The 23,473-nt window shown below is 43.4% G+C and overlaps 1 protein-coding gene across 4 annotated transcripts in view; it reads right to left on the bottom strand.

The window, feature by feature from the left end:
* Positions 1 to 365: 365 nt before the first annotated feature.
* The window catches only part of pum1 (pumilio RNA-binding family member 1), a 31,011-nt gene continuing 7,903 nt past the window's right edge, over positions 366 to 23,473 (bottom strand). The window contains exons 3-23 of one of the 4 annotated variants that reach the window (XM_085345869.1): positions 21,781 to 21,903; positions 21,046 to 21,114; positions 19,803 to 19,908; positions 15,476 to 15,669; positions 15,097 to 15,269; positions 14,738 to 15,002; positions 14,557 to 14,650; positions 14,062 to 14,160; positions 13,770 to 13,912; positions 13,386 to 13,524; positions 13,163 to 13,297; positions 12,469 to 12,768; positions 10,520 to 10,762; positions 9,474 to 9,768; positions 7,820 to 7,949; positions 7,490 to 7,624; positions 6,687 to 6,824; positions 4,520 to 4,645; positions 4,195 to 4,316; positions 3,555 to 3,747; positions 366 to 1,981 (exon numbers count right to left, since the gene is read on the bottom strand). In XM_085345869.1, the coding sequence (XP_085201995.1) occupies positions 1,850 to 1,981; positions 3,555 to 3,747; positions 4,195 to 4,316; positions 4,520 to 4,645; positions 6,687 to 6,824; positions 7,490 to 7,624; positions 7,820 to 7,949; positions 9,474 to 9,768; positions 10,520 to 10,762; positions 12,469 to 12,768; positions 13,163 to 13,297; positions 13,386 to 13,524; positions 13,770 to 13,912; positions 14,062 to 14,160; positions 14,557 to 14,650; positions 14,738 to 15,002; positions 15,097 to 15,269; positions 15,476 to 15,669; positions 19,803 to 19,908; positions 21,046 to 21,114; positions 21,781 to 21,903 (3,354 nt within the window). In that variant the 3' untranslated portion in view covers positions 366 to 1,849. The remainder of the gene's footprint in view (positions 1,982 to 3,554; positions 3,748 to 4,194; positions 4,317 to 4,519; positions 4,646 to 6,686; positions 6,825 to 7,489; positions 7,625 to 7,819; positions 7,950 to 9,473; positions 9,769 to 10,519; positions 10,763 to 12,468; positions 12,769 to 13,162; positions 13,298 to 13,385; positions 13,525 to 13,769; positions 13,913 to 14,061; positions 14,161 to 14,556; positions 14,651 to 14,737; positions 15,003 to 15,096; positions 15,270 to 15,475; positions 15,670 to 19,802; positions 19,909 to 21,045; positions 21,115 to 21,780; positions 21,904 to 23,473) is intronic. The other 3 variants (XM_085345871.1, XM_085345870.1, XM_085345872.1) reach the window with 3 other exon arrangements.

The raw sequence follows: 23,473 nt of genomic DNA, 5'->3' as shown, positions 1-23,473 counted from the left end.
ATGAGCATAAACAGAGCAGGGAGTCAAAAATAATAGAGGCGGTTTTTGGTACACATTACTTAAATTGTTCCCGACTTCTTCCATTCAGCACTGCTGGTTTGTCAGTCCTTGCGATGCCCCATTAAGGTGCCAGCCTCATTAATCAGCCACATCTATGGGAGAAAGTGGAGCATCAGGACCAAACGCCCTGCTCCCCTCTCTTGACTCTTGCTGTGTAATTGCAGCCGTATCCATTCGGTAGACATCGAACACACGCTACGGCACAGAGGATCCTGTTTCTCGATTCAACATAACGAGAGTACCAGACACACAATGAAGCACAGCGGAGGCGGGTAAATTTTCAAAGTTTTTTTTTTTTTGTTCAGTTTGGTTTCAAAATAAAGATCACACAATTGTTTAGAGACAATCTACAACAGGAGTTACAAAAAATAGTTGCCCAGGCAATAAGCATACACAGGTTCTGTTAACTATACACATATGGTTACAGGTGTGCTCGTAGTAAATATACACAAGGCTGCTCCAAATGTACACCGCGCTGTGGCGGGCGGCCTCTCTCTCACCCAAAAGGACATGGACAGTATGATACAGCACTTACAGCACTAGAGAAAATGCCAAAAAACACAAGAGTCTCCTCTGTACAATCCACGCGTTTACCCCTGAAAACAGTCATGGGTAACTGAGGAGTTTGGGGGGAGAAGGGGAAGGGGGGTTTAAATGAGTAAAAGTTATTTCTCCCACCCAGCCAGCGTACTCAAAACACATGACACATTTCATGGGGTAAAGCATTCCTATAAAAAGATCTTAAAAAAGGTCAAAAAGTCCCCCCCCCTCCCCACCAAAACAACAAACAAACAAAAAACAAACCAGAAGACACCACTAATCTATCCGAACGTGTCCAATTGGGAGTCGGCGGGAGATCGACGTCTTTAAGTTAAGCAGTGACGAGATAAAGATAAAACCAAGCGTGGCGAATCTTTGTACAAGTACAACGCTGTATAGAAAGGGCTTTTCAAAACAAAATTTGATATTACAATTTACAATATACAACAACTCATATGTCACAACCAAGGAGGTGAGAATATACACTGAAATGCACAGTTTTTTTTTTTCCTTTTTTTTGTCCCCCAGAGTGAGATTTTTTTTCTTTTTTTTTTTCTTCTTCTCATACCAAAAAAGGGTGGTAAAGCACTTTTACATTACAAGGGTTTACAAATGTACAATTATACAGTCAGAAGTATGTGGTCACTACTAGGATACATTATAGATACAGATTCAACATCAAAAACCAGAAAAACTACAAAGTTTTATATATATATTTATATATATATATGCAAAGGTCTACACCAAGTATACACGTTATATTTATAGAAGCAAGACCAGAAAACGAATCTCCCATGCTAAATGATCTGTCTGCTGGTTAGCTGATGGTGGCGCGCGCACATGTGTGTGTCTGTGTGTGTGTGTCTGTCTATGATTCGGGGACGTCAGACAAATTAAATACTCGTTCCATCTCATAGTGGTAAATAGCTAGAATGAGAGGAGGAGGAGGAGGAGGGGGCTCTAGGATTGTGTATGCAGCAGTAGCAAAAAGTGAAAGATTTATCTTTTGAGTTTATCAGAAGCAAAAAAGGAAAAAAAGAAAAAAAAAAAGAGTTGTCATGGAAACAGTGGTGGGAGGGGTACACGATGTCCTCTATGAGGATTTGGTGGGGTGAAGTGGGCATGATGCTTTCTGAAGGGTCAGACGAGGGGGTGGGTGGGGTAGACATGAAGGCATGAGGAAGGCGAGCTGAAGGGTGGGGAGGTGGTAGACATGATTTTGGGGTGGGGGAGGAGGAGGGGGTTCAGTTTACATGATGCCATTAGGAGGGCCGCAGAGAGGACCCAGGTCGACGCCGTTCTTCATGTAGTACTTCTCGAGCTTGGCGAGGATGTGTTTTCCATACGTGTACTTCCTCAGCGTGGAAATGTGAGGCCGGATCTGTACACACACACACGCACACACGCACACGTTAGTCAAAAATTGATACAAATTTGCTCCTTTTCGAGTCCCCTTACATGCATGCAGACCTCACATCAGTGACGAGGCTGACATTAACTGAGGTTGATAGATGCCAGTCTATAAACCGACTGAGCAAACATTACTAGAAGAGTTAATAAATAAAGGAATAAATAAAACCCAGCTCTCTAATTTCACCCTCTGATTTGCACTCACTCGACACTTTGTTAGACACATCTGTTCAAGTGCCAATCACAAGGCTGAATAGATTTAGGCACGTAGACACAGCCAAGGCGAGCTGCTAAAGTTCAAAGTGAGCATCTGAATGGGATTTTCCTGCACAGCCATCTCTAAAGTTTACAGAGAAAATATCCAGTGAGCAGCAGCTCTCTGCTGAAAGTGCCTTGTCGATGGTAGAGGTCAGAGGAGAATGGCCAGGCTGCTTTAAGCTGATAGGAAGGCAACAGTAACTCAAATAACCTCTTGTTAGAACCAGGTATGCAGTAGAGCGCACTGTGTCAGTCCTGTCAAGTAAGAACAGGAAACTGAGGCTAGAGTTCGTACAAGCACATCAAAACTGGACAACAGAAGACTGGAAAAATGCCACCTGGTCTGATGAGTCTTGATTTCATTCGGATGGATGGGTCAGAATCCGGTGTAAACAACATGAAAGCACCAGCACTTGTTTATTCTACGCCACGAAGAATGAATGCAGCCCTGAAGGAGAAAGGGGGCCTAATCTGGCACTCGCGAGATGTACCTAATGAAGTGTCCGGTGAGTGTACGCATTAATGCAAACTTCACTGAAATGTTCTTTCCCATTATGGATGGAGGTCAAGCTAGCAGACATATTTGTACCTTAATAGCTTTAGAGGTAGTTGCTACTTGGACACAACAACAGAGTGCATTAGCTGGATGAGCTCTCGTCAATCCAACCCACCTGCACAGTTTTGCATTAGTGACGGTTGGTTTCATTATAGTTTTGTTCGCGTTAGCGATCTAATTTGCTTAAAAAAAAAAACAAACAAAAAAAACAATTCACACTGCTGAATTTAAGACTGCTGAATTTAACCCTGGGGAAGCTGAAAAGCTTCCCTAGGGTTTGACATCTAGAGCTGAAACAAATAGTCTCGGGTTTATAGGTTTTATAGCCGAGAACAGCTTCAATTTATTCACCTCTTATTCCTGTTCATGAGCTGAATTAAACCATCTTAAATCACTTTGAGCTTCGGGCTGTTTGGGGAATAAATGAATGTGCTGAACTTTACACCATCACCATAATAAAAATGACTATTTCCAACCTTTAAATCACAGATACTGCATTTGATTGCTCTAAAAAGGGTGAAATGTTCAATGATTATCCTTCAATTGTAACACAGAGCAGCGCTCTAAACGCCAGAAAACACCTCCTCATCCAGAAAATGTCAAAGCTATACAACAACGACTTCCCCATAAGTGACTGCAGTAAACACTGAACAAAAGAGGATTACAATCACATCTTTTATCCCAACATTTAGACGGGACGCACGATGACCCCTCTGGCCCCTTTACCAACCTTATGCATTACGATTTTGCGCTGCGTTGGCTCGGCCACATCGATCATCTTCTGCACCACATAGTTGGCGTACTGGTCCTTCATCATGGTGTATAAGGCACTGTGGGGGCCCTCAGTCAGGCTGCACACTTCATCTATCAGTACGGCCCGTTCTGCCCGTGACGCATGGGTAACACACTTCTCAACCACATTGCTGGAGAAAGGAGGAGGAGGAAGGGGGGACAGTGTTAATAAAAGCCACAAGAATAGAGGAGTGAGAACACAAGCAAATGTTTTCCCACACCAACAAGCCTGTCTCTGCATATGAAGTACCTGTAACCCAATTTGATCATTTCTGGCCTGAATTTTAAACAACAGCAGGTGACTTAAAGCTTAAAGAAGCTCCAAAATCACATTAGATCATCTACTCTGTAACGTGTGCCTATGGTGTAAATATAAAGGCTGTACCATGTTTGGTTCATGATCAAAGTGTCTGAGTAACAGATGTTATCATAAATATCGTAACGTCCCCCAGGTACAGAAAAAGTTCCTTATCTGATTGCAGGTGTGAAGAAACCAAAGGAAAACCTCTCAAACAAAGATGGAGCTGACAACGTGCGCACGTGTGTGTGTGTGTGCGCGCGCGCGCGTTGGTGTTTACCTGGCAAACTTGTGCTGGCTGAGTCCCAGTACATTGCCTCTGATCTCAGCCACAATTTTACTCTTATCCTCGGCTCTGCCATGCTCCAAAACGTGCTGGATCACGTAGTTGCCATATTGGTCCTAAATAAAACAAACCGCAGACACATTAACTAAAAACGTGAGAAGGACAGCTGGTGGCTCTGACGTCACATCAAACACAGCCAACTTCAGAAATCTGGAGGCTCCGAGAGGAGCTTTTTTCCCCTCTTTGAGCTAACTTGAAATGTCGTTATCCTGAAAAATATAAAGCTGCAGTCAAAGACTGACAGCGCTGAGTGCCTCACCTGCACTAGCTGCTCTGTGTGCTGATGGAGCTCCTCCAATATGGGCAGCGTCTGCTCGGGGAGGCAGTGTTCGAGAATGCGCTGGATCACTCGGCAGCCGTAAGGGTGAGTGGAGAGGGCGAAGACCTGAGAGACGCGTGTAGTTGCACATTTTTAGTCATTCCGCTCACAATCACATATCAACTCAAGCTCAGTGAGGTGAGATGAACTCAAACTGTTTTCACTTATGGTGTACAAAGCGCCTCGAATTATCAGAGGTAGAGCTGGGCGATATGAGATTTTTTCATATCACGATATGTTTTTTTCATTTCAGGCGATAACGATATCTATCACGATATAAGCCAAATAACTATATTTGTAAGATTTAAATGTGCCGTTGCTCACAAGTAAAATGTGAAATAATCAGCAGCTTGTTTTTATTTAAATATTTATTTCCCATAATAAGTTCAACAGGGTAGATGTACTTATGGAACATGAGACTTTTTCAGATAAATAAAGGCAAATATTGCAAACTACACAAAAGGCAGCCGCTAAAGCGTTTAAGTTTCAAAATAGAACAAATGAAACAGACTAAATTGTCAATTCCACTTAGAAACAAAATATTAATTCTAAAAATAAATCTTAGTTTGTGTTACAGAAGAACAGACAAAACTGACTAACTTTTGTCAATATCAAATAAACTGAGAACTAAAAGGAAATTCTCAATCTCTCCTTGTTGTATAGCTGAGCTTTTCTAACAGTTTTAACAGTTACTTTAGTCTGACAAAAGCCGAATGACGAATTAGCGCTTCCAGTCAGAGACTGAGGCTACGTCCACACGTACACGGGTATTTTTGAAAACTGAGATTTTCCGTTTTCGTTTTAAAAAATAATCCCGTCCACACATAAAGGGGGAAATGAAGGAAAACGCTGCTATGAACATGCCAAAGCAGCAGGTGGCGCTAGATTCCTAACCGTGCCGAAATGTTGGCCAATCAGAAGTCTAGAAGCCTCGGTGGGAAAAAGTAAACAAAGCTGGGGCATAGAAGCAGAACCGAGTCGTATGTGTGGAGGGACAGTAACTGTGTGTATATGTAAGCATTTAAACACTGCAGAGAGTAGAATTAACAGTAACAGTATTGTAGAAATTCATTTCACCGAAACAATAACGTGGCGCACAGTGTGACGCATGCACCAGTTTATTGTATTTCCAGACTTGCTTTCGGCACAATTTACAGTGAACGCTACTCTATTTTTTGTCAGACTTGAAATAGCCGAAATACCTTCACACTACGGAACTTCTATGGCTCTTCCGTTTGACAATCTCTCCGGCATTGGAACCATCATCTTTTTTCTCTTCGGTCACGCTCGGTTGATTTTTCTAGTCGGCACACTCATTTCCTCCATTACCCGCTGGCTACTTCCCAAACAAACACACGTGCGGCTTGGCACTTGTGCTGTACGTAACAAGCCACGCGACGTGACGCTGCGGCTGTGATTGGTTCAGCTCTGCGCTACTTAATTTGGATTGGCTGACCTTTTTTTTTTTTTTTCTTTGAGGACAAGAGCGGCGAGGTCTATCGCGATAGCTTAATTTCTCTATCGAGTAAAAGTTATATCGCGATACATATCGTTATCGGTCTATCGCCCAGCTCTAATCAGAGGCATACTTTTGCATACCCGGCCCACCCCTGCAGGGAAGGTGAAACACAGATTCCTGACATGCTTTCAGCTACACAAACAAATCTGAGCCACCGGGTACGAGACGTGCCGTTACACAACATGCAAATGCTCGAGAAGCAAAACACTCACACGGTGGTAACATTTACTGTCAGAGCGCCGAGTCGAGAAACCGAGACCTTTCATGTGTAGACAACAAAAGGATGATGCACGAACACACAATCTTTATTTTAACACTTTATGCTAATGTAACATTTAGCTTGTAGGTAGGTAGAAGATGGCTGTCGCCACTGGGCTGAGGTTTCTGTTGCCAAGGCAACATACCCTGTCCCTGAGAAGAAAAAAAAAAAAAGAAAAAAAAAAGGCCTGAGCATGTGTGTCTATGTGCTTTGGCGGTGACAATATGCTCGCTGCCTTCAGGCAGCAGCAGCGAGTGTGTGTGGATGTCAGCCATGCGCTGGCGTGCTACAGTGACTGAATGTGGAAATATTTTTTTGTGCAGACCGACCTGTCCCTTAAAGGCTTCGATGATGAAGTGCAGCGCGTGAGGCTGGACACATTCGATACACTTCTGCACCACATGGTTACCGTTCTGGTCCTTTACGCACTTCAGCACGTGGCCGTCCAGCTCCCGCACCATCTCGCTCTGCAGAGACGAAGAAGAAGAAGAGAGGGACAGAGGGGAGGCGGAGTGAGGAGAGGGACAGTAATTGTTTGTGAGAAATCAAATATTGCCTGATGGCATTTTTCAGCCTCTCCTTCATTTTTCATTGCAGCTCACAGCCAGACAAATAACACTGGGCTTTTAACAGATGCCCTGCAGGAATCTATTGGGGTCTATTAAGCAAAGATGGATAACTTACTTCCTCACATACACACACAGAGAGACCCTATCCTAAAACACTGACTTCAAACTAAATTATTTCCTGTTGATATTCCTCTAGCTTTATCTGAATAGCACCAGTTTACATTTGCATATAAACTGTGGCGTCTTTAGCTTCATTCAACGCTGATGATAGAGTGCATACAAGGAGCCTGCTGTTTCACAAGGGAGCGCCAACATAAAAGCTCAGCGTACCTCTTCATCGATGCTGCATTCTGCTGTATAAATAGAAATGTGTTATCTATGAGCAATGTGCTCTCACTCACAGCTGAATTATCAGCACGTGGATAATAGATGTGCTAACAAATTGGGACACTAGGATATTTCCCCCTTTTCCCCCCCGCCTTCAACAGAAATCCAAGCGCAGCAGAGTTGTGACAGGATAGATTTATTTAGGGTCATGTTTACACGCTCACAAGTGTACTTACAATAACCTGCTGATCCGAGGGGATGAACTCCAGAGCTTTCTGAATGACCCTGCAGCCGTACATCTGCAGGGCCAGAGACAGCACGTGACCTCGGATTCTCTCAGCGAGAGCCAGCTTCTGGTCCAGGCTGCCAAACTGAAACGCACAAACAAAATGAGCCTCTAATCCTTTTGACAATATGCAACACCACACATGTAAGCAAAATCAGGCAGGCTACAGAAGCTATTAAAGCTAGGCGTGGTTCTGAAGAATAATCGACTGAGACTTTCCCATAAATTTAACGTTGGTGTTTCAAAGGCACACGCAGCACAGCATCAACTGCACACACACCTCAAAGAACTTCTGGATGACGTAATTCCCAAAAACATCCACCATGAGCTGGTAGGCCGCCTGCAGGATCTCGCTGAAGACGAGCTGGCGCTCTGCTGAACTGGCTCGCTCCAATTTCAACTGGATAAACCTTTAAAAGAGAACGAGGATGAATAAAAGTATATCTTTTAAATTAAGTTCAACAAACATCTTTTGTTCTGTTTTTCCCCCCTTCTTCTTTTTCCTGTCTGCAATGTATACAAGCCTCATGAGAAAATACACAGACTCTTCTCATAAAATCAACCAAGTGCATAAAGGGGATTTACAAAGTTTAGATGAAACTGGAGATGAAGACAAACACGTCAGAGCAATAAAGCGAGACAGATGTCCTGAGACAGAACTGAGAGAGAAGTGCTCCAGTTTCTTTAACCTGAGGGACAGTCGGAGTGGAGACGGTCCAAAGAGGGAGCTGAAGGAAGTGAGCAGCCTGTGAGGTGAAGAGATGGATGCCCGGCGAGGAGAGAGATAAAACAGACTGAGATGGTGGAAAGAAATTGTCTGGGACGTGCAGATCGGGCATGTTGATATGTTCACAGATGACTTCAGCAGAAAAGTCTGCACATGTCTGGACTGCGTCACAGTGTCGGGCAGTGATGGTTCAGTGACAACACTTTTCTGTCAGTATCAATGTTTAATATAGAGGTTACTTCATGAAATTAAAGAGCTTAATCGCCAATTTTGTCTTCCTTACACTGGCTCCTCATAAAGTTTAGGGTTCAATTTAAAAATCTGGTGATCACTTCATAGCACAACACGTTCAAATGTCTCCATACATCAGTGAACCACTACAATCATGTTGGCTGTACATAGATCCAGTGACCTAAGATCTGTTGACACTGTTAATACCTTTACTTTAACAGAAGCTTAGGATGCACCGTTTCAGACGTGGCTTTATTTATTTTAATCGATTTATACCATTTTAATTCTAATTACTCTGTATTGAAAAGCACTTTGTAAATTTTGCTCTTGAAAAGGACTCTTCAGTCACACACCAACTGTCAGAGATCAATATGTGATAAATAAACCTGCCATGCAAGTACATTATCGATGGGCACTGCTACAGCTCACCTGGCTGAGAAGGTGACCTCCCCCTGTGCTAAACCCACGACCTCGTCCCACTTCTCTCTCCAGTCTTCATTGTCCTGTCTACTAAAAATTCTCTGTATAAGTTAATGTGTCTAAAGACAAATAGACTCAATGGCCTGATAAATTTGCAAGTTATTACTTGAAATTCAAGCACAAGCGATGATTTGGTGTGTTTAAACTGCTGGTAATACAAAATGAACAGTCTGGAGGCTTCAGAGTCTACAAACACCCACCGCGAACGATTAATTGCTAAAGCGGCTGGTATATTAATCGTGCAGCACATCATTAGTCGCAGCCACAGACAGCCTTTACTTTTTGTGTCTACTTTTTCATTACAACTTAACTGGCACTAGTGGTACGCCTAAAAGTTGACGTTTCACAGTAACACATCCTGTCACATACTTGTTGTGTGGTATCCTATTAACCTGCAGTTATTGGGGCCTCCAACTGACTGCCATTACTCATGGGACAGACTTTCGGGGGAATTCAAAGGTGTTATTTTATACTGGAGGTAACTGCCCACACGTACCTGCTGCCGTGCTGATCCTGGCTGAACTCCATGATGTGGCCGGCGATGTCTCGGAGCTGCAGGTTGGGATAGCGGTTGTTCCTGAAGTCCTCGAGCAGGCGGCTCCGGCCTGATGGCATCACGTCCGACATGCCGTAACGTAGCCGTGATGATGGGAAGAGCTGGCTGCTGGGGGAAAAGAGGGAGGAGCCCGAGCTGGCGGCGTTGCGGTACTTGGCCTCGGCTCCTGGAGCTGCGGAGATGAAACGCCCACTGCCATTGGTCAGGCCTCCTGAGGCGTCAGAGAGAAAGGGGACTGTCACAAAGTCAAATGAAGAGAATATGAACCTAAAAATACATCACACACAAATAAGTACCAATAGGTACTACAACAGTAAACGCAAGTTATACAATGAACATCATTCAGCCTGTCTGACACAGAATTAGCTGAAAATATATGGAATTAATCCTTGAAGTTGAGCAGTAGATATTACTACTCAAAAACCTGTGTTCTTAGATAAACTTGGTGTCTAGCTGAGCATGTCAGTGCACGCTTGTTTCCTTCCTTTGAAAAAAAACAAAAACAAAAACAAAGAAGTTCTTTCTGATTGGTTGAATCTGTACAGAATGACAAATCTGATGCATGTGAATGAATATGCCACAGCTAGGTAATCCATCCGAGTCATAATGAAGCCTCGCCCTGACTGTCAGTTTGTTTAATTATCATTCCATCAACACTGATTTGCATTAAAATTCACTCTGCCGACTGTCAATCACGCAAAACAAAACACTGCGACACAATTTATAATTAGTCCCTCAAAACATGCTGCCGTACAAATCTTCAGCTCCATTTGTTAGTTTGGAAAACTGAACAACGGCCGCTTCTCAATTAAGCCAGACACATCTTTTACTAGAATAAACTCTAAATGATGCATATTTGTTTACATTATTGTAAAGCTTTAAAAAAAGTTCTGGTAAGTTAAGTAAAGAAACCATCAACTGATAAAACATCATTATAAACCAGCAGCACTCCTAATTAACACAACATCCAGAGAAAAGATGCTTACCAAGATTGAGGTTGGATGAGGAGCTGTGATTGGACAGGGAGGGTGGAGGTGTGAGGGAATGGGAAGGCCCCTGGTTGGGTAAAGGCATGCCCACAGGGCCAGGGGATGGACTGAAGCCCAGGGTGCCGTTGTAAAATCCTCCATGACCAATCGGGGTGAGGCTGGAAGGTGTGCGTTTATACAAATCGCTGTTGCCTGTCAATGAGTCCCGTCTTGAGCCACTGCCACCACTCGAGTTGGCCACTAGAGGGAGACAAAGATATGAATTCAATCAGGTTATCTGTTTGTATTTATCAGTAACTGTTATTCAGTTTAACTACTCACAGCTACATTATACATTGGCAACAATGTTCCCTCTAATTTTTCATGTGTCTGAGCGAACACACAAACTCCCTGAGCGGTCCCTTGGACCACTGTGAGCAACAGCAGACGTGTGCACTGTGGTCACGCCAGCATCGAATCCATCCAAAGTTACATGGTTTATTAAAATAATCAAATTACAGCATTTACATTTATGTTAGACTACTTTTAATTAACTGCTTTAGCCCACTTACAATGAAAATGTAAACAAATCTTGTTCATGACCTGTGTAGCATGTTAACACTATTGGGAGTAAAAATAACTTGAACTCCAATTTTGAAAACAAAACTTTCTCTCTCTCTCTCTCTTTTATAAAGCTCTGACTTGTATTATGAGTCTGTGGTCTGGGAGAGAGTCCTGTAACTCTCTGTCTGCAAAATACAGTATATAATGATACAATGCTGGGCAATTAATCATATAGTTACTTCTTTAAAAAAGTAACTGAGTTACGCAAACAACAACGTTTTTTGTAGCCGTTTACCTAAAACTGTAGCCAAGGCGTTTTTTTAAATAAACATTTCAAACTATTTACAGAACAATCAGCTGTTCTGCATCAAATTTGATGCCACACAAATTATTTGTGCCACTCCAAAAAATAATTTCTTTCCACTATAAAGGAGAACAACAGTCTGATACCTGCAGGCCTGACAACAGCAGATGTATCACTCCTGTAACACCTGTAACATTCAGCAGTCGCCTCATTGTTCTGACACACACAACAAAACTATTGACTACACTACACACTAACTACACAAGACAACACACTAACTTTAGACTCCAAACACGCTAAACTTTGCAAATCTCTCACATCTCAGAACACCGCTGTCACTCCTAAAACTTCCCCCCTTTCTAAACAACTAGATGCCACGTTACCATATCATTTTTTGATTGATCGACATGCTACATTTTTCCACCAATAGGAAAGGGTGGGGTATTTTGGTTTTGCTCACAGGCGGAGAGTGCTTTCGAACATTTTCCTTATAAAACGCAGTTTTTACCGTTTCTTCCCGCAGTAAATATAAACAACGATAGTATTCAGGGAAAAAAAAAAACACTGCAGAAATTTTTATCATAACTCTGGTTTTACGCGGCCTATCAACATAATTTAAAAACTGGTATAAAGTTCACACTTTTTCCATCAATTGTTCGTCTGTCCTGCTCACATCTCCAATGGTTGTACACGTTGTTATTAACGTGGCTTCACTCCACATCAGCCAAGCCGCTTTGCTAGCTAAAACACCGGTGTCGGCACATAAGGACGCTGTCATAGCCTGTCGACGACGCTGATTAGCTGTGTATATACGAATGTGAATCGCATCATTGGCTGGACTATGGGATAAGGTGGCATCGTTCTAATCCCATACGGGAGCAGCCAGTCACTTACTGACTAACACTGCAAAACAGAATTGTTAAAGTATTCATTTTAATTTCAATTCAGGTTAGATTTTGTTTCTATGCGCAACGCAGATTTTCTGTGCAATTGCGCACGCGCGCAGCTTAGAGGGAACATTGATTGGCAAGTCACTTAGATTTATTTTAAAAGACCCCAAAAGAACCAAAGATATCATGTGGAAAGAGTGCATTCCCACCTGCAGTGCCAAACCCTCCCAGCGTGGCCCCCAGAGTGGCACCGAGAGAGGATGAGGCTTGCTGGCTGAAGCCCAAGGAGGCAGACCCTGGTCCAGGCTGGGCAGAGCCTTGTGAGAACAGAGAGGAGCTCTGGGAAGAGGAGCTAAGGGACGAGGATCCGTAGAAGGAACTTCCTCCCAGAGCGCCACCGGGGCCACCCTGCTGCTGAGGCTGCTGGGATGTCATGGCACGGAAAGGACCGTTAGCCCCGCCACCAAGACCGCCGTTGGCACCACCAGCAGAGGCTGCTGCAGCAGCAACTGGAGACGGGAAACAATCCAAGTCAATCATCTCATAAAGCAACAAAAAATTTATATTGTGTTAAGTAAACGCGTCGTTGAAGATAATCGTAAGATTGATTTCTTTTACTTCCCTAACAATGCTTTCAATCACCTCCATCAGTGACGTAAACCTTGCTTTTTAAAACTCAGTAACACTCCCTCATGGGAACTCCTTGTGCAAATCTAAGTCCAGACTTGAAAGTACATAGTCACAATCCCATAATTGCGTGCTCTGGTTAGATGGGACATTTAGAACATGTTGTTAAAGGCCACAATATGTAATCTGCTGTTTTGTGTGCATGACAGTCTCGTTTATTGCAACAGAGGCAGGCTGGGCTTCTGACCACACGCTCCAAGTGAGCTGCTAGTTTACCTGCTTGTGCTGCAGAAGGCGATATGATGACGGAGGCGGGGGCCATGAGGCGGACGGGGCCACTCCTGGCTCCCGTGTTGACCACCAGGGCCCCTGTCTGATCATAGTAGGCTGCGGGCGCCAATACTGGATACCCTGAGAAAGAAGATTTTGACATGTTTCTTTCATATAGATGACGGGCGGCAGTAACGCATAACTGAGCTGTTTATAGTTTTGCACTCACCGGGTACTCCTGCTGCTAACCCCTGCCCAAAGGCGAGGGCTGAGTTGACTGCTGCTGCTGCCACCAGCTGGTCATTTTGCTGACCCTGTTGCCCTTGGCTAGGGGTCAAAGGTCGCTGATTTCCTCCAGCACGCATCACCTTTAGAAAGTAAGAAAAGCAAAATTCTGAATTTGTTCCGTGTAGAATAAGAAACAAAGCTCAACCGCACAAATGGGAGAAGAACAAGTAGCAGTTCCCTGATTTGCTTATAATCATTTAATAATCAATGAAAAGGTCTTTGTCTAAATGCACTTTTTAAACTGGCATGAGAGACGAGCGCTCACAGAAATATTTTGAGCCGGTGGGAGCCCGTGTGTCAGTTTTCTGTCGGACAGTCAACTGACCTGCTGTTGGTTCTGCTGGCCCTGGCCTGCTGCCTGCTGATTGGCTGAACTGTTGGCTGCAGCAGCCTGCTGCTGGAAAAGGTTGGCTGGATAGACACCCCAGGGGGTCACACCGTAGTACTGGGGGGGCATCACTGCTGGACCTAGACACAAAGAGATACACAAAGTAGCTTTGAGATATGGCAACAGTGTCCATATTTATGGATCAACATATGAAAATTACATTTTTGTTTTGCATTTAACAGAAATCTAAACGGAGGTGACAGCGCGTCTAAAAAGAAGAACGTCTCACCGAGTGTAGCTGCTGCTGCTAGGCCCGCTGCGTATGGGTCTGTCCCTGGCGGCGCAGCACTGATGATGTAAGGATTGGGCACAAATGCTGGAGCCAGACCTGGAAAACACAAGGAGGGTAAAGGTGGACCAGGGCAAAAGGGCTTTACATAATACATGAAGGAAAATCACAGGACTTGTTGTGAAGCTATGGCATAACTACTTAAGAGACTCGCAACGATGTCATATTTACTAATCAAATCTCAATCTTTAAGGCATTATTTTATTTTAAACTGAAAGACAAACAATAAAAACAGCCAGTCTATACACCGAGCCGGGGGGTCAAGCTTTGCAAACATTAGTGGAAACCCTGTGCTACGAATACAAATATACCAGAAGAAGAAGCTGGCCAATCATCATGAAATGCATGTGACTGTTTGTTTTTGGGTAGTTCAAAGATAATGCGTGCGTGAAGCCATACAACCATCTGACATGCAGTTTAGACAGACACACTTACCAATGTGAGGCTGCTGTGCGGCTGCCAGTGCGTACTGCTGTTGCTGGGCTGCTGTTAACTGCTGCACTGCTAGGGCATTGTTTCTCTGAAACAGCTGCAAACAGCATGAAGAAAGGTGAACCATAGGTGAGCTGAGTGCTGTTAACACACGCTAAATAACTCCTCTGTCTGGTGATCTTACCTGCTGCTGGTTAGTGTAATCAAATAGGCCCACAGTGGGTGCAGAGTCCATGGGCATCTGAGAATTGTAGTCAAACTGAAGCGGCTCCATCACAGACTCCATGGGGTCCATGGTAACACCACCTTGTTCCACGCCAGAAAAGTCATCAGGAGGTTTGGGAACTCCGCCACCTCCCAGGGGTGTCAAACCCTCAGGCCCTACGCCCCCGGGACCACCCAGCAGATCACCCTCTGGGCCGGGAGCCGGCATGCTGCCCGGGGGGCGACTGCATGGAGCAGAGGTTCGGTTAATATCTAAAGGGTACCAATCATTTCTCTAAGGTGTGGGTGTGTGTCCTCTTGTGTCACGCAGATTTTTACCCAAACTCTTTGACGTCCACGTCGAGGCCGTTCTGTACAGGCAGCCCATTCGGGTTGATGACATCGCTGATCACATCAGATTCACCTTCCGTTAACTCTTTTAGTTTCTCTCCCTCAAACGTCGTCTTTGGCTTCTCCCTCTTTTCCTCCTCCACCTCTCCATCCCTCTGACCCTGTGTGACGGAGAGAAAATGATACAATGAGACCAGATGCACAGTGTTGCTCCTCTGCTGTACACACAGAGGAAGGCGCAGGAAGGACAAAGTGACACTGACAAAAACTACACGTTGTCAGTGGGAGAAAATGACACAATGGGCGTGTGTGGCAGTTACAGTTAGCATGATCAGGGAAACAGAAGTGTTTGAGTAATGACACTTACATAGGGTCCTTTTCGAAGACAGGAATCCAGTTTGTCAGCCGGTGAGGAGGACAGAACGTACTCTACCATGCTAACCCCGAGCCCTCCGCTCTCAGACCGTGGAGACATCACAGAGCCCACCCCGACTTCACCACCGCCATGGAAACCTTGCCCTGGCCGACGGGACACCATGATTGGCTGAGACACCGAGTGATCTGCCGTGAGAGGAACAGAGAACGACACATTTACTCAGCAAACTGTGCAAGCAAAAAGTAGCAGTTTTCAAAACAGATGGCTTGAAGATTTTTCAATAGAAATGATCATCCGGAGCAGTAACAACATGTTCAGCTGTTACAGATGTGCTGGGCGAAATAACAAAGCTCCTGATGTATTTGATAGATTCATAAGAAATTAGGATATCAGCAATATCAAATAATCTTAATCCACTTACACACAGTGCACAAAATCTGAGTAACTTAAACTCAACGTTGGGCCTGTGTAGGCACTAGGGTTGCCAACCGTCCCTTAAAAAACGGAATCGTCCCGTATTTAGAAACAAAAGTACACGTCCCGTATTGAGCTAATAAGGGACGCACTTTGTCCCGTAATACAGTGAGAATCAAAAGTAGTCTATAACTTTTAATGGAATTAACGCTTTGTTTGAAAACATAATTCCCAGCCCCTCTCCTGCTTTGTGACCAATGAGCTGACAGCACACTTATGACAATTCGAGTATGACAATTCAGATTACCGCTCATCTCATTGGTCGAGGAAAGGTCGCTTGCGGAGAAAATACCGGAAGACAACAGATGACCACAACAAGAAGCATGGCCAACAGGGAAACAAACGCCGACACTGCGGTGCACGTCTCGGATGACAGTACACCTAAAGCTGGGCAGACACTGCGATTTTTTTCAGTCACGTTATTCAGCTCTTGCTCAAACTGCACGATTGACTCGCAGGGATTAGAAGTTTGCAGGTCACGATGCAGGTCTCACACTATACGGCTCGATGCTCTGATGCGACCTGAGTGCTCACACTGTGCCAACATAACATGAAGGTTATAACAGAAAATCTGTCGCTCGCTCTCTCTGTCTTTCACTCACACAGACACACCACCATCAACTTTGCTAAATTGCTAATGAAAAACATGATCAGGCAGCTGTGATTGAGCAGCAGTGTAAATCCAACTATTTTCAGGTTGTTGTGGTCGTGATAATTTTGTGATGCCACATCGAAAAGGCTCGGATGAGCTTTCCAAAGTTCTACAAGTGCCTCCATCACTTGTGTCCAGATCACACGCTGCACAGCCGTGCTGCGCCGTCTTTTTCACCGATGTTTACGTTTGCGCATGAGCAGTGTGAGCGGCTGTGGTGACACCCTCACGAGCGATTGATGATCGGGAGCTGGTCGTGAGGTGTTAATCGCTTCTCGTTACCCCACGTATACTACACGACGCACGATGAAGGCCAAAATCGGGCCGATCACCAAATCGGTCGCACGACTCAAAAATCGGCTCAAAATGGGCCAAAAATCGCACAGTGTGAGCCCAGCGTTAGAGCAGCAATGTTTGTTCCCCTCAGAGAAAGAAAAGAAAAAAGGCTGCAAAAGTACAGGGAGGACTGGGAAAAGGGAAACACCTGGCTGGGAAAGTGCACGATAACACCTATAAAGCGCACTGCACTGTGTGCCGGCGCACTTTTTCCATAGGCATGCTTCTAGTGGTGGGCACAAGAAGAACATGAGGGGCGTGAAAGCTCGGGGAACCCTTAACCAATTTTTTGTCCACCAGGCCACGGCAGAAGCAGATATGGTATGTAAACACTGGTTTGTTGTTTAAACCCTCTGGTTAAGGTTAATATGAGCATGTGCGGTGAATATCAGCGCTATGTGGCCAGAAGTGTGATAATATCATTTATTTTGTGTAATAAACAACTGCAAGGATGGATGATTACAACAAATAGATGAATAATACATAAAAGTAATACATAGATGAATAATGATGATGAGTTAAGATGCGTAATCATGGGAACAAGTGGGTTTACAAACAGGAGCAGCTGATTAGCATTAGAAAAGCTGAAATAATACCTCAACTGAAGCCAATTGTACTAAATGCACTATATGTGCACTGTTACAAGAATATTTTTCGTTCTATTGCTTTCTATTAATTTATATAATTTTAAGTTAAGCAGGACAGAGTTCTTTTAAAGAAAGATTTACTTATATTCTCAAAAGTTAAGCATGACAGGCTTCTGTTTAAGAAAGAGACCTGTTTTACTGTGTTAATGTTGTCATTTTGAGCTAAAAATAAATGGCTAAATGATCATTTGTTTCCCATATGGTCATATCACAAAGAATATGCATCTGCTTAAATCAAATTCAAGTCAAATGGTTAAAAAATAATTTCACACACACAAAAAAAGAGCTACCACACTGGGAAGGGTGAAGACAACTGGGTTGCCCGGCCCTGGCCACGAGGTGTCCCTTATTTATTTTTCAGGGAGTTGGCAACCCTAGTAGGCACTATGGCTGATTTCAGTAACTTAATCAGTGCTGTTGGCAGCTTCTCACACACATACAGCAGAGCGCATGTAACCACATGCTGAAACAAGCACTGGCAAAGGGGAAGGTTCCAGTTTCATTACATACTGCACATCACTTTTATTTACCGTATTTTTCATTTTATTTATGTACTGAGGAAGTTTTGGTGTTGCTAATAAATCTGATACAGCCATTCCCACACGTGCACCAGAACTTTCCAAGACCTCTCTTAACAGAAATGTACGGGGAAAATGTTCTGATGCTGTCACATCAGACATTAGCCGGCTCATCCAACAGCTACTAGCTCCCTAAAACAAAACCTGCATGAAATCCATGCTGGATTGAGTAGATGTGTGAATAGCATGGCTAATAGTGAAGTACATTCACTGGTATAGCGTGCATAAATTCTGCCATGTGACATGTGAGAAAAATATCTGTAGAAATATTCCTGAGCTGATTCTACAGAAACTGAAGTGCATATGTGGAAACGGCTCAAAGTTTTAACTAATTTATCTCATTTCATTTACTCATCAGCTTTACCAAAAACATCAAATCAATGTGTTACAACTCAATTATTCATTGGATATTGTCTGAAAGCGTTTTCAGTTTTCACAGGACTCTACGCAGCCCTGTAAAAAGCTAAGCACACTATGATTAACAAGGTTGTAGCAGAAATAGCCCGAAGTCTCTCACACCGTTGTGGGAGGGGGGGTTTCACCCACACTTCAGTTCATTGAGGTTTGTGGGCATTTGTTTGTGACGCTCTCCTGAGGTCCTGTCACAGCATTTCAATCAGGCTGAGGTCTGAACTTTGGGCCATTGCAACGCCTTCATTCCTTTCCCCCACCTCACTCATTCTGTTGTAGAGTTACCTTTGTGGTTGGGATTACTGTCCTGTTGTTGCATTTTGTTTTTGCTGAACAGGCACTGTGCATTACAGCCAAACATCTACACTTTGATCCAGAAGTCTTGTGGTTTGTTCAGATGCAAATTTGCAAAGCTTTAGAGAGAGACTTTCTCCTGGCAGCCCTTCCAAATCATGCCAAACTTGTTCAGTCTTTTTCTGCTAACGTGACATACTAACTGAGGCCTGCAAACCAAAATGTAGCGCTTGTTTGGGTTTTGCTTACTTTCTTTGAGCATTGTTGTGGTGGTGGTAGGTGGGGGTGGGGAATTTGCTAGGATTGTGCAAACACACACCTGAATCCTCCAGACAAGCAAACTGACAAAACTTGTTACTGATCTGTTAAGTGCATTTGAATAGCAGCACCCAGCTGTTCCTGACCCACTTAATTCTTATGGAAGGTGTGTTTAGTTGTTTTTTTTTTTCTTCACAAGACTGCAAAGAGTAATGTGAAAAGCATTTTTACATGACTGTAATTCATAAAAAAATTAGAATACTAAATGATTTTTTTCCCTTTTTTTCATGAACCAGTGAGTATTTGACACTCTAGAAATGAGCTAACACGCGTCAGCATTTTTTCCCGGTGCAGACATGATGTACGAGGTGCGCCAGATGACTTGTAAAAAGCCGGGATATTTCTTTTGTCATCCCGTCTACAGAAATAACCACACTGTGTTAATTTGATACAACAGGAATCTCAGATCTCGACATGATCTGGGAGAACACAAGAGATCTCACTCTGACATCAGCCTTTGAGTCTGGCAGGAAACTAAATATATATTTTCCAAACACCTGACAGTGATTGTTTTGGTCGTTTTTGTGCTTAAGTGGGGGGAAAAAATGCATTCACTCCAACCTTCTCCCTACAGCCATGGCACAAACAGATCCCAGGACGGCAAATACCTGAAGCCCCCCATGCACTGTCCCTCCACTGGTCCAGGAAGATCCCCTTTGGTCCATCCTTCCCAGAGTCATCTGTTTCCCAGAACTTCTTACCAGTTAGCAGCTGCTGCAGAGACACAAGACAATGAAGAAATGAAACAGGTGGCAAAAGAAATGATGAGGTTACACAGATATTGCTGGCAGATGGGAGAACAGGCAAACTAAAAATCAATCCATACAGAACAGGAAGTTTGTACAAGCAGAGCTCTGAGTAGATGGCAAAGACTACAAATGGGCAAACTTCTTTTTTTGTTGCTGCAAATAGTCCGTTCTTGTGTTTCCAGCAACATCTGTACTTCGACCCTTGACTGAACCCCCCCCGAAAAAACAAACAAGAACAGGTCATTCTAACTGGATGAGTCAATCAAAAACATAAACTGCTTCTGCAGCAACAAAAACTAGCGTAGAGGAACAAACAGGAGCTCGATGTTCCTGCTGGGAACAGCTTCATGCTTGGATTCAAAAGAAATTCTTGCACCTTATCAGCAGTTCAGTTGTTTATCTTCATCTCTCCTCGGTTTTTATTACACCCAGTGATAGTTTTCTTTTTTTCACAGTAAAAAAAAAACAACTTTTGAAACTAATCTGATGTGCATCTTCTGGCTAGAGGGGGCAAAAAAATCCATTTATAGTTAAAAAACAAAGATTACAGAGTCATTTTTGTAAGCTTTTAATAGTCACTCTCACTACTGATATATTACAGTGTATAGCAGCAAAACAGTAATCAAGCAAGCCAAAACTAACTGCAGGCACTGGCCCAACATTAACAGACTTACTGAGTGCAAAATACAAAACAAATAACAGCCGGTCCAACGAGCTCGAATTAATAAGCATCTCTGCTCAACCTCTTCTCGGCTTTCAGAGCTTTTCAGTCTCAAAAAATACAACCCAACACCGCTTTTAGCTCATAAGCAACTGATCCATTTCTATTTTTTTTTCCTCTTGGATTTCCTGCTATTCAAGTTTGACTCACTCCCGGTAATCCATCATGTTTCTATTCAGCCAAATGCCCAAGCTACAAAATACAGGGCAGGCGGTTTAATGTCGCAGTGTTGATCCACGGCGTCTGCCCTCGTCAGAAGCACTCATTTCAACCTAAATTTAGAAGTGCAAACATGAGCAACCAGCCTCAATGCTTCATTATTGGCTGAGGTCACCATCTTCTTCACAATAAGTGACCCTGATTCATCAACTCTTGTCTCACCTCTCCCATAGCGCGTCCCTCAAGAGCGAGAGCCTGGAAGTCATGGTTCAGCTCGTCCATGGAGCGCACCTGCAAACAGAAAGCAAATGAGACTGTCCATTCAGCTAACACTTATCAAGGACTATCAGGACCATGTTAAGAAAATAGATATATATTAGTGATCATTTTGAGAAAGCTGTGGAGATTAAATCTGTCATTTCAACTCAAAGAACTGCCACGGCTGCTAAACCCTCAACAAAAGCCCCTTGTGCAGATGAGTTAGTTACTTTAGAGTTTTAGTTACAAGGAAATTATTTCCCTTTTAGCACATATACTTATCACCACACTGTGTTTAAGGACGCTGAAAAAGATGGTGCAGAGAGATGCATCGGGTGAAATGAAAAAACCGCCCCGAAACTTTCACAAACGTGGAAGAGTTGGAGGGATTTGTGAAAAAAAAGAAATAGCTGGCAATGGACAGATGCAAGGATACCGATGGTTACACCGCCGTGTAATAAAGATGATGTATGTTGCATCACAAGACAACATGACAGCTGATCAGGTTGTGTCACTAACTCATCTACACAAAGGCATTTTGTAGAGGTTATAACAGCCGTGGCAGCTCTTTAACTTTGGCAGTGTTACCAGGTCACTAACAAAAAATTTGATTCCTTTAATGTCTCTGCTGTATGTTGCCACTTGTGCAACATTAACACACACACACACACACACACACACACACACACACACACACACCTGGCTGTCATGGATGTTGTCTCCAGTGGGCCAGCGATGTTTGCCGGGCTGTTCGCCATGCTGCCGCTGGAAGAAGTAGTCTACCATGGCATCGTCCTGGGAACGTCCAGCGCCCGCCACACCCTGAGAGACACAAGTACACACATGCACATTACCCTGGAATTACTGGTAACAGCAACCAGAACACAGTGCCTGAGAAAGACTGCAAACGTTATTCACCAGAGCTGAACATGCTGAAAATATACACAGAAACCAGAGTTCTTATTGTTTTGGGGGGGGTTTTCCTAATTAGTTATTTTATGTTTTATTTTGACTTTTTGTTTTTAATATAGTTCAGTTTCACTTTTCAGAGTGAATTTCCTTCTTTCAGTTTAGTTTTTATTGTTTAAGTTTTGGTTTTAGTCTTTTTAATTATTACTGCATGGAGGGCATGTTTCAGAGGTAAAAAGAAAATCAGTATTACAATATAAACACAGCTTTAAAAGCTGAAGTTTTCCCCAGTTAAATATCATCTCTCAGGATGTGTCATTTGGATTTTTTCAGAAATCAGCAGCATCACTCAAACACGACAACAGGCTGAAGTATGTAAGGCCACATCCTCTCAGGTCCAAGTAAGAGGCAATACTTCTGTTTAACAGAAAAGCCTCCAGTCACTTCCTCCCTCCCTCACTTTGAGGGAAAACTCAAAATTCCCCCACAAGACACCACCATCAAAGAATCCACGGTTACCATGTACTGGAAACAGCTGGGCTTACTGTTTGCTGTACACGCAAAGCACAAGACAGCCAGTCAGACCAAATTGTTGCTTATCAGAAAACATTCTTCTCCCCCAAGGATTACTCATGAAAACACCAACCTTGTTATCATGAACTAACATTTTCTACCCTTCAGACTACCATGGGGCCTTAAAATGTTTCTTTTGCTGTGGAACAAATACAATTTACACAGTGCTGAAGACAGTATATCGTTCAGACCTGTCACAGCAGCATCACAGTATTAACAGATTTGGGGGCCACATTTCAGACTACCAAACAACATTTCAGTTAAGCAGCAGAGGACACTACAGATGAGCTTCAGGAACATTTTTGGCTGTAAAACGAGTACAGCAGGAAATCCAGCAGCGAGGAGGACATAAGGATAGACGGTGTGTCCAAACCAAAGACATGTGACACTTACTGGTTTTTGATCATTGTCTAGCTTCAACATCAGAAGTGACCTTATATGGATAAGAGGCTAGAGTGCTAAGGGCCAAGTTAACAGCTAATGCAATAGGTCTAGGCTGATAGGGGCTTCCCATGATGCACTGAGGGTTTCATCTTCACTCATCTCTTTCTGGTATGTGTTTATCCAACCTTTTGCATTTAATCATCACCATCATTATCATCACCAGAACTTCACTCACCAAAACTGAAGTCCAAACATCTTGGATGGTCTGTACTACACAAAAAAAAATCTAAATATTTGTCACATAACCCATAAAAAATGCTCAAAAAGGCTATAACAACACATACAATGTGAAGTCGCTCAGTCACTGGCTCAAAGTGGTGAATGATGTATAGGAGACTAAACTGAAAAGTTTCAGGAGGAGTTGATTGCCACTATAGAAGCGTAGTATAACATCATGCATTGCACCGAAAGAAAAGGTAGTAGCGCATCACTTAAAACTCCCACAAGATGAAGCTACTTTCTGCTC

This window comes from Diplotaxodon limnothrissa, linkage group LG22 (genome assembly GCF_057381915.1).
Source record: "Diplotaxodon limnothrissa isolate DT_005_m linkage group LG22, D_limnothrissa_male_GT1.1, whole genome shotgun sequence".
NCBI classification, from domain to species: Eukaryota; Metazoa; Chordata; class Actinopteri; order Cichliformes; family Cichlidae; genus Diplotaxodon; species Diplotaxodon limnothrissa.
Note: the sequence above shows the minus strand (reverse complement) of the source record. Positions and strands in the feature narration are given on the sequence as shown.